The 15,031-nt window shown below is 39.9% G+C and overlaps 1 protein-coding gene across 5 annotated transcripts in view; it reads left to right on the forward strand.

Annotated features, from left to right (window-relative positions):
• Nucleotides 1–15,031, forward strand: part of STARD13 (StAR related lipid transfer domain containing 13) — a 225,327-nt gene that overhangs the window by 145,333 nt on the left and 64,963 nt on the right. For all 5 annotated transcript variants that reach the window (XM_057707139.1, XM_057707140.1, XM_057707138.1 and 2 more), the window contains 2 exons: nt 10,083–10,154; nt 13,249–13,330. In XM_057707139.1, the coding sequence (XP_057563122.1) occupies nt 10,083–10,154; nt 13,249–13,330 (154 nt within the window). The remainder of the gene's footprint in view (nt 1–10,082; nt 10,155–13,248; nt 13,331–15,031) is intronic.

Here is a 15,031-nt window from a genome sequence, read left to right on the forward strand (position 1 = left end):
TGAGAGGGATATCTGTTAGAATGGAAAGAGGTTCAGAATGCACTGTCAACCTGCTTAGGTTGAAGTTTTATTTAAAGATTATATAAAACAGGTAGTGTACTTGGCTCAGATACTGTACACATACACATCTTCATAATAAAAGAATGAGAGATTACATACATGCCAACAAAACGTTACTCCATCTCTAGATGACAAAATTAAAGTGATTTTTCTTTCTTTTTTCCTTCTTTCTTTCAGGTGTTTCAAATCTTAGGTTTAGATTTTGATACTCTTCTGTTTGATTTCATTTAAGAGGAAATTTTAATTCACTTTTATCTCTTATTCAGCTCTGTTCTTAGGGGAAATAATCCTTTTATACCTGAATTCAGTGAGTATTTGGGCAAGCATATTAGTCAAGACCATCATTAATAAAAATTGTTATACACTCAAAGCTAGTCAGGTAATTAAATTTCATTTATATTGTACAAGAGTTTGAGTTGCCTGGACCCCCACTTAGAAGTAGTTATGTGTTTACATGATACATGTTTCTGCTGTTTCCTACTATGTTCTTAAAATCTGGAGAGGTCCAATTAAGATTTTGTAACAATAATTACATAAGGCCCAAAGAATTCTTTAAAATTAGAAGTTATCTACTACACAAATTGAACTATTAGAAGATTTTAAAACTTTTGTCATGTTTTAAACTTTTAAAACTTTTTTATAGTTTATATATAACTTTTTAAAACCTGTTTGATTGCATTAATGGTGTATTTATGGGATGCTTCACTTGACTTTAGTATCGATAGGCAATGTGGTAGATCATAGTGTGACACAAATCAATCATGTATCACTCTGTTTGATGAAAAAGGGGTGTCCCCAAGTACAAGTTGTTTTCCGTCTCTTCAGTTGGGAGCTTAATCTCCTCCTGCCTTAAATCAGGTAAAGCTACTTCAACTACCCGTATTTGTTTTAAATTGCTTTCTGTAAGGGATATATAATGTCAGTGTCTATTAATGATTTGCAAAATAGAAATCCCAATATTTAGAGAGCGAACCTCTAAGCTCAGTGGTTTCTTTGGCCTTGAAGAACATGGAGAAAAATGAATCTGCAGCTGAAGACCTAATAAAAATTTAATTTCTTGGATCTAGCTCTGATTTTCTGGGATAAGTGATATATCTTTAGAAAATCATTCACAGAACCAGTGCCACTGCATAAAAGTAGAAAGCACTCCAGAAAACTGGCAAAGACACATTGAAAAATTCTCAGTAAATATTTTATCCCGGTAAATATTTCCCAGTAAATATTTTAACATAAAACACACACACATACACCATCAAGTTTTTATATATAGTCAGGTAGTAAAATTACACTGGAGTTGTGCACATCTTATCTTGGGATTAAATTAAGCAAACACTAGTTTTGATTGATCCAGGTATTAGAGTTGCTAAGAAGTTAAATGCACAAAGCCTTAAGTTGGGAGTCAGAAGTTTTGGTGACGTTGTATCTTGCCGTGTCAGCCCCACAAGGAGTGAAAGATTTGAAAAGGGTCTGTAGGATTCTTGCAGTTATTTTTTCCAGACAGATCTGGGCTCCTTCTGATGCCTGCATGGTACAGTGTTCCCTGATATTGTGCAAGCTTCTGGTGTAATTGCAGTACCACAGTTATAAGAGTTGGGCTAAGCAGCTAGAATAGCAGATAAGCCTTTATAAGTATAGACATCCAGATATGTCTGAAAATAGATATAGTATGGGTTACATTCCCTAAAAACGTGAATTTTTTTTTTTTTTTTTTAACATTTAAAGAATGTCTTAAAGCAATATAGGATAGAAGAATACCTGTCCAACGCCAAGATGCCTGAGTTCCTAATGCTGGTGGGACTTGTCCAAAGCAGTTGCTCTTCCCTGGACGAAAACCCATGGGCATGACACAGTGAATACACAGGGACCCTTCTGATACTGGCAGTTTCACTGACCTTGTGGAAGTTAGAGCTTCTGCTCCTGAAAGCCAGTATCAAGTCAGCTGCCATGGACTATTTGGTATTCTCCACCTTTCCAAAAGAAACCTAAGAAGCCAAGTGAGAGAGAGAGGCCATCTCCAGAATCTTCGTAGCCTTTTCCCAAGAAAGGTTCCTCAAGATTCTATTATCTTGGTGGGTCAATATGGGGGTACTTTGGCCAAGGCCGGCAAATTACAACCCTCTTCCTCATTGTCTGAATCAGCTCTCTGTTCCCATACCTTGCATTTCAGTTGCATAACTGACTCCATCCCCCAGAATCTCTCGGGATTTAGTGGTAGGCAGTGGCTCCACAACCTCGCAAAGCTGTGGATGTTCATATGCTCTCAGCCTCCCTGAGAGATACCACAAGCGCCTGATGGGAACAAGCTGTACCAAATGAAAGGAGAGAATAAAGAGCTACCCTGCCTCATGGAAAACTGGAGTCAAAACAATCTGGTCAGAAACTATTTGGCTAGTAGAACATATATTTTCTGCTTTCTTTTTCTTTGCGATTGATTGCGGGGGGTTGGGGAGAGGATTATAATCTTTTTTTTTCTGTTTTTCATGCTATTAGAAATATGGGCATGGAAAATAGTATTTCTATTCATTGTTCTGTTGCAGCTGAACTTTTGATTTTCTGTGGTGTAAGTGTGTATGTGTAGGTGAGAGAAAAAGTGTGTGTTTGTAATGTGTGTAAACACACACTCGTGTGTGGATCCATGTGACAGATGAGCGTGAAAGAATTGTTTACATTTTAACACTTCATACAGGCCAGGCACTGTAGGCAAGGAAGCAGAATTCCAGGCAGAAATTATTGTGGACATTGATTGTGTTCATTTCTGATATACTAACGGATATCCAGGAACAGCATCAAGTTGAAATAAAAGTTGGTAGCGCATTTCTATGCTTCACCTATAAAAGGCACAGCTAGCAGCTGTGCTAAATTAGCTTAAGCTGGACTATACCACTGTAACAAGTTGTCCCCCAAGTTGCAGTGGCATAAAGCAGCAGAAGTTTATTTCTTGCTCACATTACACGTCAGCAGCTACTCTGCTGTGGCTTTGTTCCCTGTGTCATCATTCCAGGACCCAGGCTGAAGAAAAACCTCTGAGCCATACCAGCCTCATGGTCCAGGGAAAGGTAGGAGAGCTGGCAGAACGAGGCGACAGGTCTTGAAGAGTTTTGCTTGAAACTCACATTCATGACTTCTGCCCATGTTTCGTTGGCCAGAGTGGGTCATGGCCAAGCCAGACAGCAGTGGGATGGGAAGTGCATGCTTCCCAGCTGGACGAGAACTGCAAATTCCCCAACAGCTGGAGAGAGCAGGGACTTATTAGGAACGTGTTAGAGTGTGTATGTGTGTGTGTGTTTTCATTATAAATGTATAGTTAGATAAAATATGTAATCTTGGGCTTCCTAGGTGGCGCAGTGGTTAAGAATCCGCCTGCCAATGCAGAGGACACGGGTTCGATCCCTGCTCCAGGAAGATCCCACATGCCATGGAGCAACTAACCCCCCAAAAAAAAAAAAAAAAAAAAAAAAAAATACTGTAAAAAAAAAAAATGTAATCTTATTTAGAATTTTTAATTTATGATTGCATAAAATGTATGTATAATTTATGTTACATACATTAAAATATATAATTTAATGTATAATCATATTAAAAAGTTAATAGTAAACAAATAATAAATTTTATATATCTATATCTATAAAAAATATGATTTCCCAAAAAAGGCTGAAAAAGAGAAATTAAAAACAACCCTCAAGTGACTAAGAATAGACCTTCTATTTAGGTACAGAATTTGCTTGATTCCTTTTCATTCTAATAGAAATTACTTTTAAGTGACTATTTTTGCTATGAATCCAGCTTGCAGAAGATCCTTCACGACCTGAGAAATAAGGCTAGTGCTAAGAATTGATGATGGAATAGTATGTCTCAGCATGTCTATAACTCTTGCTTTCAGGAAAAAAGTTCACATAAACACAGCCATGAAACTCCGTCTTAACTGAGTACAATTAGATGTCCTGAGAATATATACATCTTCCTATTTCTTTCTTCTATAGTTATGTATTAGCTGAGTACAAGGTATTTTTCTACACATCAGAAAAAAGGTTGCCTTAAGTTATGAGGAGATAAAATGGGTATTTGTCACTTGGTTTACTGATTTGAATATTCAGAGATTAATAGTCTTAAACTTATTCTAAATAACCTATATTTTAACTCTATTAGTAACTTAGAATATCATGGAAACAAAATGTTATGCACATTAGAAAACAGTTATACTTGGTATACATTTAAGACTTATTCAGGCCTTTTACACATTGCAGGAGACATATAATTCAAAGAATGCAAAAAGGGCCAAATTAATAGTTATTATCATCAGAAACTTAGCTGGCTAGAAGGAACTGGGATGCCATGACATGGGATCAAAATTAAAGCCTATTGTTACTACAAAACTTGATGTTCCCTCCTGAACCTGTGATTAGGGTTCTAAAGCCCTCCTGGGAGAAGGATGTTGGTGGTAGTGTATGGTCCTACCTGATATTAATGCTTGCATCGTTCACATCTATATACATGGGATGGATACTCTGGCATTGATTTTAACAAATCTGGCCTAGCCTATGGCCAAATAAATATAGCTTTGATGAACAGGGACTTCACTTGAGAAATTCCATCTGAAGACAAAGGAGTCGTTTGTCTGAAGAAGTTCGTTAATCATGAAGCTATCTCAGCCATGTAAACCACCCTAAGCCAGCAACCACGAGCCTGTTGAAATGTTAATACCTTGAATATGCTTTAATAGTGATAATTTCATCGACTGCAGACATCTTGTGGTGGTTGAGTCACCCACAATCTTTCAGAAGCAGAGTGCCCACCATGTCAGCCGGTTTAAATGAAAAAAACAAAACACTGTTCTCAAGCCCACTTTTCTAAACCACATAGAGATCCATGATGTCTTTTCTCCCCCCACTGGTCTTGAGTACTTTTAATGAACATTTAAGAAGAATGTTAAGAACGTTTAAGACCTACTTAAATTGGAGCCAGTTTATCCATCAAAATTCCAGGAGATTTGTAGGAACAACAGAAATACATATACCTTCAACTTTCCACAGTAAGCCCAGTTCCTTCTAGCCAGCTAAGTTTCTGATGATAATAACATTTAATTTGGCCCTAATTTGAATTTTGGTCACTTAGGAAAAATAGTATCCCTTTGGGCTAGCTATGGAAAAAGCATTTGCTATGCCGAGAATAACATAAACCAAAAAAATGTATTTAAATGCTTCTCTAGGAGAACACACTGTTCTGAGCACTCTAGAAAAACCAGTTTAAAAACCCAATGAGATTGTAACGTGAAAGGAGGCCTGCAAACCTGGGCGGTAAATTTCCTGAGCTCAGTATGACTCTTTTTTTTTTTTTTTTTTTAATTTATTTATTGGCTGCATTGGGTCTTCGTTGCTGCACACAGGCTTTCTCTAGTTGCAGCGAGCAGGGAGTCTACTCTTCATTGTGGTGCACAGGCTTCTCATTTCAGTAGCTTCTCTTGCTGCAGAGCATGGGCTCTAGGCACCCGGGCTTCAGTAGTTGCAGCACATGGCCTCAATAGTTGTGGCTCATGGGCTTAGTTGCTCTGCGGCATGTGGGATCTTCCTGGAGCAGGGAACGAACCCATGTCCCCTGCACTGGCAGACGGATTCTTAACCTGTAGGTCACCTAGGAAGTCCCTCGGTATGACTCTTTACTTGACAGAGGCTCTCTGAAGTCTTGTCCACCAGACTATACAAACACCACGTGGTATTTCCTTAAAGAAACAGCTTGTAAATCTCCTTTAACTCACATAAACTTCCAGCCTTCTCCACAATCAGACTGTTGACAAAGCCCTACTGAACTGTTTCCTCTTGGCTGCCTTGATGTTGTCAGCTCAATTGGCAGTATTCAAAAGTCAGGTTTTTAAAAAATCAGCACCACTCTCCAAAAAAAGTGAATTTCCCATTTTTACCAACAATACCATGATATGGGAAAATACTCACAATGTATTTTATTATATGCAAAAGTAGTCAACCAAAGATATTATCAGTACCACTTTGACAAATAACATATATTGAATTATATGTTATTAATGGGGTAAGAGTTGGCTCTTTTCTTTCATTGTGCCTTTCTGTATTTCTTTTAAGTTTTTAACATTGAGCACATGTAATTAGGAAATGTGATAATACTTTCTGAAACTAGTGTCACAGACCATGGTAGTTTCCACAATGACTTGTTCTCATACCTGTTGATGTGCAGCAACTCAGGAATCCAGTGAGACAGCCTCCCTCTGCTGTGTCTGTCTCTGGACCGAGGTCCTATCATGTTCTAAGCAGTAGGAAAGGCAACTGAGGCAAAGTGAGTGGCTTTCCCCTGAGTAGCATCACAGATGTGTAATGAAAGAGCATGCCGAGTGCCAAACCACCTTCTGGATTTATCGATTGAAAAGGTTTTTGTGCAGGTCAAGCTACCAATCGAAAAACTGAATATCTCCTTTTTCAACCAATTGATTTCGGCCCCAAACAACTGTTGACTTAAGATCCCAAAGCTCCTTGGTCTCCTTGGGCTTAAGGGAATGGGGTTCTTTTAAGGAGCTGGTCATTCCATGTGGGTGGTGGTAATAGGGCCAAGGAATGTGGTTGGAGGGGACCAAGAGTGTTGGCCCCACCTAAACCATATAGAAGAGGCTCTGTTATCTAAGAAAGGGGGGAAGGATGTTGCGCAGACAAAAACAGATTCTCACTCTAGAGTAAAACAGAAATAATTTTTACATATCATAATTACAAAAATTCTATTGAAATCCTATCATGGTCCCAAGCCAAACAGATTGAATTTTCTCCAGTAACAATGTGGTAACCATGATGAGATCCACAGGCCAGTCTGTCAAGGGCGTTCTCTGATTCCTCCCTACACTTAGGTTTGCGGCAAGAGACTTGCAGAAGGTTGATGCTTTGCCTTGCAGCCCTAGAGCTGCCACAGGGCCAGGTGGGTGTTGCAAATGGAGAATAAATAGAACTGTCAGAATGTGAGGTGAATGGCCCTCAAAGCTTTTACATAATTTTGTTTTGGCTCACAAAAGCTCAGTAAAAAAGAGATGTTCACACTCTCCTCAAATGTCATTTAAATCTCCTTAGGTAGATCTTGTGAAATGATGACACTGGCAATAATGATTCCTTGCTAACTGTCCAGTCAGTTTGGCCATTGCCTGGGTAATATGCCCTGGGGAAAACATTAGCAATTGGCTGACAGGTGTTCGTAGGGGCTGTGGGGAAACAAGTAGAAATTGTAAGTCTCTTTTTTTCTCCAGCTCAACTTGAGGGGCAAAGTCACATTTGATAGTGGTTAATTATGTTCCATTATTTTGTTTGCTTTGTCACTAGGTGGTAAACAAGAGTTTGTTTTGTCCTTAAACTGAATTATCAGGAGTAAGGGTGATGTGTTTGGGAGACATTTCAGAAATAGAGCAGCAAGTTGGATGTGGGGAATGACGGGGAGGAGCCATCCACCATGACTGGGATGTGGCTTCTTCTCACTTATTATTTACTAATTGCAGTTTTTGTTGTCTTTTGCCTGGGAGACTTAAAAGCAAAGTGCCTACCCATTTAAAAAATCAGCTTATTTGAGAGTTTGATTTAGTTGGGTTCTGGTTAAGATTTGATTCTTTATGTTTAAGTATGGATAGAGTTCATGATCCATGTTGCTCTTATGAAAAAACAAAACTGTTATCTAGAGAGCCTTTTAAATAAAATCTCCCAGGCTAAAAATTAATTAATTAATTAATTAATTAATAATAAATAAAATCTCCCAGGCTAGCCTGATCCCTGTTCCACTGCCCAAACAGAGTCTTAGTTCCAAAGAAAGTGTTTCTGTGAGGACCCCTGCCGCCCACCTCTCCCCCAGCTCCCCATCCTTCTTACTCCAGTGTCTGGTAGAGGGTACGCTCTTTTACAAGCTCCCTTCCTGCTCCTCTCTGAGCTTCCTGTGTGGCAGACAGAGCTCCTGCCTTCCAAGGCTCCCCGATTTGTTCTTCGTGGTCTGTCTCTCTGGGGCTCTCCTGCTTCCCACTACATTTCAATAACAGTAAAAGCAATAATAAAATAGAAAAAGGCGTACTGTTCATGTAGTTCACATAACAGAATGCTGTGCTCCTCTCTAAGACTTGTGGACTCATAACTGTTTAGAGCATATCTAGAAATTAGCCACTTTCTCATCACTAGCCACTGTAGTCTACTGAAGAAGAAAGCAAATCTGAAGCTTGAACATTTAGAAGGCAACAGTCTATCTCTGACTCAAGAGTAACTCACATTTTCTCCGTGTTACAGTCAGAACTTCCTACTTTCCCTGAAATACTTGTGCAGTTATCAACGTGGAAGCCTTCACATAAGGACTCTCAAATGAGCCCTAAATAAAACTTCAGAGACTTACAATAATTGCCCTTTGTAACCTTCCAAAGGGAAAACCCAAATTAGCCAATACAGTAAAATCCAGCCAATTCATTTTGAACTGCACTTGTGGCCTCACCCCTACTCATAGAAACGCTTTCCAAAGCTTTTGTTTCCAACTTGGTGCCCCAGATATTTCTGAGTGATGTGTACAAGGCAGAAATGAGACCTATTAGGTCTGTGCTGGTACTAAGTATGTGAGAAAACCCTCATGTCAGAGAAAAAACTCAAGATTTAGAAGCCATCAGTCTCTGGAATGACAGTGGATTAGGGGATGCCAAAAGAAGCAGGGACTCTAGGACAGGGGCCACCACAGCTCTGTTTCCCTGAATTTACTGACATATCTCAACCCGTATCCAACCAGATCAGCGGGACGGGGCTGTAGGCTTTTGCTTTTCCCTCTGGGGCCTGTGGATGACCTGGTCTTCAGTCTGTTTTCCTAACATAGACCAGATCGCTCTGTCACATTGAACATTATGCTGCAAAGGCATAGAGCTTTTGACGTAGATTGCAGCCTCTGGCCCACTGCTGATGCTAGCGTGAAACGTTTTTGTGCAGTGATCCCAAGGACACCCTGTACTCCCCAGCTTTGGCTACAGGGGAAAAACGAACGTCAGAGTAGATGGAAATGCAATGACCTGACCGGGCTCCCTCCCAACAACAGAGGAAGGGGCCTGGGTAGAGACCCGTCATAATCGACTGTTTAATTTTGTTTGAAGAAACTGGACTTTTGACAGATGAACTTCTTTCGCCTTGCCTTCATATTTGTCTAACAGAGTTGTGGTTGGGAAATGATCCAGTATTCACGAGGTCAAAAAGTAACCTTGTTCACATTCTGTAGACTCTCCCCATCTTCCTCCAAAATTCTCCAGGCAGGTGGTCCCGTGCATTCTTGGTGTGTCCACACCAAGACTGGTCACCCAAAGGACATATCAACCTCTTGGTGTTGGCCCTCAGAGATTCCAGCAGCCCCATCAAACCCATGTCCCAATTCCAGATAATCAGCTTTACTCTTCTGTGCTGCACTCCGCAGCTTGAAATCATTCGAATGTGCTTGAAGAATGAACATCTTATTACAAGGCATTTGGAATTAAAGCCATTAGCAAAATTAAAGCAATAATAAAACACCGGGTTTTTGTAATACCCTTTCTTCATGAGAAAATACATTTTCACAAGCTGCCCAGTTGTATTCGTTCTTTCATTATCCCCAGAGCAAAAGAATAAAGGAATGTAGAATAAATAGTCTTAGCTTTATCACTGAAAGTTTTTTAAAAAACTCATTAAAAAAAAATCATAAGGAAGTATTTCCTCCTTCTCCCTAGTTCCCTAGTGTATAAATAAGACATTCTTCCCTGCCTGAAACTCAGCCTTTGTGTTCTGCAAGTCTGTGGTTTTGCTATTATCCAAGTACTTATGGACCGACATTGAAGATGATCTTAGCAGACACGTAACAAGTATCTTTGTGATACCTGCTCATTTTACACCCATTTCTGGGTAGCCTACTTATGTGGACTTACCTGAGAACAATCTTGCTTTGTAATAAAATGCACAGCGCTCACCAGTTCCTCATTGATTGAGGAGGTAGAGGCCAGTGGGTGGCCGTCGGACTCACGCATTTCCCTTTCTTGTATTTTTCAGAAATCGAGGCGAAGGAAGCATGTGAGTGGCTCCGCGCTGCCGGGTTCCCGCAGTATGCTCAGTTGTATGAGGGTAGGTTGGGCTTTTCTTCTCTCTCTATAAAGGGAATAAATTTAAAATATGTCCTGTGGTGTGTTTTGACTTCCAAGTCTTTTCTCAACCTTTTTTTCCCCTTGCTTTTTCCTTCCCTCCACCGTTGCAATGCCCAGGGCTTATAGTGATGCCAATTTAGGAATGAGGCTTGCTTCCTGAGCCTGCTTTACCTCCTCTCCTCCCTGCCTCTCCCATCTTTACATTTTTTTTTCTTTTTCTTTTTTTTCCCTCTTTACTTTTTGCTTAGCTCTTTCTGCTTCTCATCTCTTTACCACAGATCCCAACTCTGCATTTTCCTTCCAGTGTTCTGCCATCAGCAGCTTTTCTGCACTTCCTTCCTTATCCTTTTCCTTGTTTTTTCATCACTGCTCTTAGTTTTCTTGAAAGTAAAGTAAATGAATTGTTGATAAAATTCCTAGAAATCACAAAGCTAATTTATCTTGAGACTTCTTGAGTTCTGTTTACATGAAAATGTTTAAGATGTAACATGGATCAGATGTTATTTCTTAGAGTTTTAATAAGGTGCTTTTTTATTGCCAGCATGATACTTCCTTCCATTGATGTTTTAACCGACAGTAAATAAACTTACTCACCTGGATCTTACTGATACCTAAAATTATAACCAAAGCATTTGCTTCCTGGGTAGTCATAAAGTATAGTGAGTTACTCAGGATCCCAGCACTAAGCAGAGGGCACACCCAGGACAATCTGAGGAGGATTTATTTCTAAAAGTGTTCATTACAAAGATGTGGGCAGGGCATAGGGAACCATGAGGACCAGTCCAGGAGGCCAGAGCTTGTAGCAGCAGAGCTGTCACTACCCTAGGCCCCAAGCCAAAAACGGAGGGAGAGGATGCCAGAACCCCGAAGGAGAGAGGATCTCAGCACAAGCCCTGGGACTGGAGAACACAGCTGGTGGTGGCAGCCTCCCCTGGAGAGAACCAGGAGAGTAAATGCCTTGAGCTCACACTCTTTCCCTCCGTCTCCAGCCAGGGCTTCCCACTGGCCAAACACAGAGGGAAGCAGAAGACGTAGATCCCCTCGAATGCCATCCACACAGCTGATCTGGGGCACAAAGCAGGTTACAGAAAAGTGGAGAGTGAATCCTTAGGGCTAAACAGAGCATATCTAGTGCACTAAACAGTATAAACTCCTGTTCTTGATGACCTAACTTTCACATAGGATGGAAAGAATCAACAAAATTAAAATTAACTTTTATTCACTGGTGAATCACATCTACTCACCTAGAAGCTCGGTTTTATATTTAAAAACAAAAAACAAAAAAAAACCCTACTTCTCTCACTTGAATTCTCTGAGGATAAAGGAGAGAGTATCTCTGAATGTGCTTTGAAGTCTAGAATCTCTGACAAAAACTTTCATAGAATCCATAGCCTTTTAGACAAGGAGGAGGGTCTTACAGTTTTGGTCTAAGCAACCCTTCTTCCCATCCCCACCACCAATTCACTGATTATGAGAGAGAGGCCAAAAAGGTTGAGCGATTTTTATAAGATTTTAAAATGGAAGAGTCAGAATTAAAATCCCAGTCTTGGGACGTCCCTGGTGGTCCAGGGAATTAAGAATTAAGAATTCACCTTCCAATACAGGCGACTTGGGTTCAATCCCTGGTAGGGGAACTAAGATCCCACACGCTGCAGGGCAACTAAGTTCGCTCGCTGCAACTACTGAGCCCACACGCTCCGGAGCCCGCACACCACAACTAGAGAGAATCCCACATGCGGCAACTAGGACCCAACGCAGCCATAGATAAATAAATAAATAAATAATCCCAGTCTCTTGCGCCTTCATGGAATAAATTTTCAACTATAATGTGCACTCAAAAATACTACGCAGTTCAAATGTGAAGAGTCTATAAATGACTAAGAAATAAAGATAGCTCATAAGTAAAATGGGCCTGTCAGATTGCGTTTATGCTGTATGCATTTAGTAGATGTAATAAGAATTAGAACAAATACTTCTATAGAGCTCCCTACATGCCAGGTACTGTTCAAAGCACTGTACATATATACCATTCATTTGGTATTCACAGCACCACAGGGGAGATATCATTAAGCATCATCATCCCCATTTCACAGATGAGGAAACAGAGGCCCAGAGGAGGTTAAATGACTTGCCCGCAGTCTACAGCTAGCGAGTAGCAGAGCCAGGACTTAAAGCCAGAGCAGCTGGGCTCCGGTGTCTTGTTCTTCATGACTACACGTAACTCCCTCTCTAGCAGAACGGGACAGCCAACATTCTAGCACCACCTGGTATCCACTCATGCCACTATTTTCACCAGAAGAGGAACTGTTTCTCTTTACAACTTACAATAAAAAATTTGGTATCCTTAGATTTATTATGATTGGCAAATGCCAAATACAAGATGAGAAAGAGGAAGAATGGCAGGATGGGACCGACATTGTCTGTTAGATGTGACCATGGCCCCTCCAGATTTTTACCTCCACAGATGAGGTACCTAAAATTAACACTGTGACCTGAGCATTGCCCATGACCTCCAAATCTGGCATGAATAGTCTGTCGGAAAAAAGTCACGATTGTGGAATTTCTCCCTTTTTTTTTGTTTGGATAGAATCAGTTGTTTGAATATTCTGCTGATACTCCAGAGTGGCTCAAGATTTTGCTACAAAATAAAATACTTGAGACCATTGAGCTTCATGTTTTTGGAAATTTCCTTTCTGAAGGGGAAAAAACAAATCTGCCAAACTAAGTATTTCATGAGCTGATCAGGATAGAAGTCAGCAACCTCCACCTCAGGTGGACGATGAGAGTGTAAAAGTTCTCCATACAGGCAAATGCAGGCACTTAGCATGGAATCCTATCCAAGGTCAAACACTTGTTTATTTTCGTATTTCACACTTTTTTGTATCCTTAAAAGCATTTGTTGGGATAAAAGTAAAACTCTCTGCTCTTTCAACATTACCAACACACATGTCAGTGGGGAGTAACTGCTGTTAAGATCAGCCATGAGTACAGAAACGTGGTGGCCTGCAGATATCAGTGCCCATTCAGCTAAAGCAAGGCACATAAACTCCTTTGTCTCTCTTTTTCTCTTTCAGACTCACAATTTCCCATCAACATTGTGGCTGTCAAGAACGATCATGATTTTCTTGAAAAAGAACTTGTAGAACCTCTTTACAGGTAAGTCATGTGAAGTATTTTTGCTTCTTTTGATTGCTCAGTGTCTAATAGTCATCACTGTATTGAGGGGCAAGTTCAACAACAATTCAGTAATTGAGCGCCTGCTATATGCCAGGCATGGGTCCGGGCTCTAAGTATACTGCAGTGAGCAAGATCAGTCCGTGATCTCATGGAGCTTAAATCCTAGTAGGAGGCTTCAGGCAATAGATTGGGGAAAAGAAAGAGAGAGTGAGTGAGAGAAAAAGACAGAGAGAAGGAGAGATTATCTCAGAGAGTGTTAAATGCTATTTTAAAAAAGTAAAACAAGCTAAGGCTATAGAGAGGGATGGGGTGTGGGTGGATTAGGGGGAGGAGGCCGCCTGGGGACCAGAGCATGAGTGGTCAGGGAAGGCCCTGTAGAACTCCATGAGTGCATCCAACTCAGCTGTATGTTTTGCAAAGAGAAATGATTAGATCAGCAAACTGGAATATGCAAGCTCAAGTAATTATATCTGCAACCTGAAATATTTAAACCTTCACTACGTGACAGATGCTATAAGGAGACAAAGATGTATATGTGAATAATTCCCTCCCCTCAAAGAATATAGAATCTGGTTGGAGAAATCTGTTGAAGAAACGAAGCATACATGAACAAATAAAACAATTATAATTTGTGTAATAAAAGATGCCAATGTAATCAGTATCTCTGGACAATTAAATGTACATAGGTCGTATGTGTCTGTAGGAATTTGAAGTTTCCTAACTAAAGCCCTGGAGTGAGGTCAGAGCTGGAGATAAATATTAGTTACAGGAGGCTACAGAGCTAGTTATGGGCTGAACTGACCTTAAGACGCAGTCCTCATAACTTGCAGTCCAACATTTTTTCTTGTACATTCTGCATTTGACATAGAAAAGATGGTGGTTTAAGAGGAAAGTAATGATGGGGAAGACTTTTGTCACGATAGAAGAGACCAATATATATTAGAATAGTGTGTAAATAATCTTAGGCTTGCTGATTCTTTAGACATATATATTTCTGTGTCCATAAGCTGGTCAATCTATGGTTCCTGTATGAAGAGAACATAGATTTGTGTTAAAAAATGATCCCTGAATGTTCAAGGAAAACAGTACTGTGGGTTTGCTTAAGTGGGTAGAAGAGAAAAGAACTCTTCAAATCACATATTGCAGGAATGGGCTGTTTGGACTCGAAAACATGCAGAAAATGCCATTTGTGAGTGTTTACAAGAGGAATGGATAGTTTCATGGTAATTCTTTAAAGGCAATGAGTTGGAAAAGCAGTGTTTTCTCTTGAGCATGTCTAACGCACGCACCAAGGCTTCATCCAACTCAGAACTATTCCACCAGCACCTCATCCTGAGTTCCCCCTCTTAATTTTAACCAAGGTCATTTTTCTACTAAGTTGGCATTTTAAGAAATAATTTTTATTGTTAATCATATTATAATACATTATCTTTTTCACGATTGAATTTTCTTGCATACTCATAAATCATTTGATTGTCTAATTATGTCTTTTATTGTTTTTTCCCCCAGTTTTCTTGCGATATAATTAACATACAGCACTATATACGTTTAGGGTGTACAGTATAATGATTAGGCTTACATAATCATGAAATGTTTACCACAGCTGGTTTAGGGAATAGTCATCATCTCTTATAGATACAACGTTAAAGAAATAGAAAAAAAATTTTTTTCCCTGTGTTG

This window comes from Hippopotamus amphibius, chromosome 14 (assembly GCF_030028045.1).
Source record: "Hippopotamus amphibius kiboko isolate mHipAmp2 chromosome 14, mHipAmp2.hap2, whole genome shotgun sequence".
NCBI lineage: Eukaryota > Metazoa > Chordata > Mammalia > Artiodactyla > Hippopotamidae > Hippopotamus > Hippopotamus amphibius.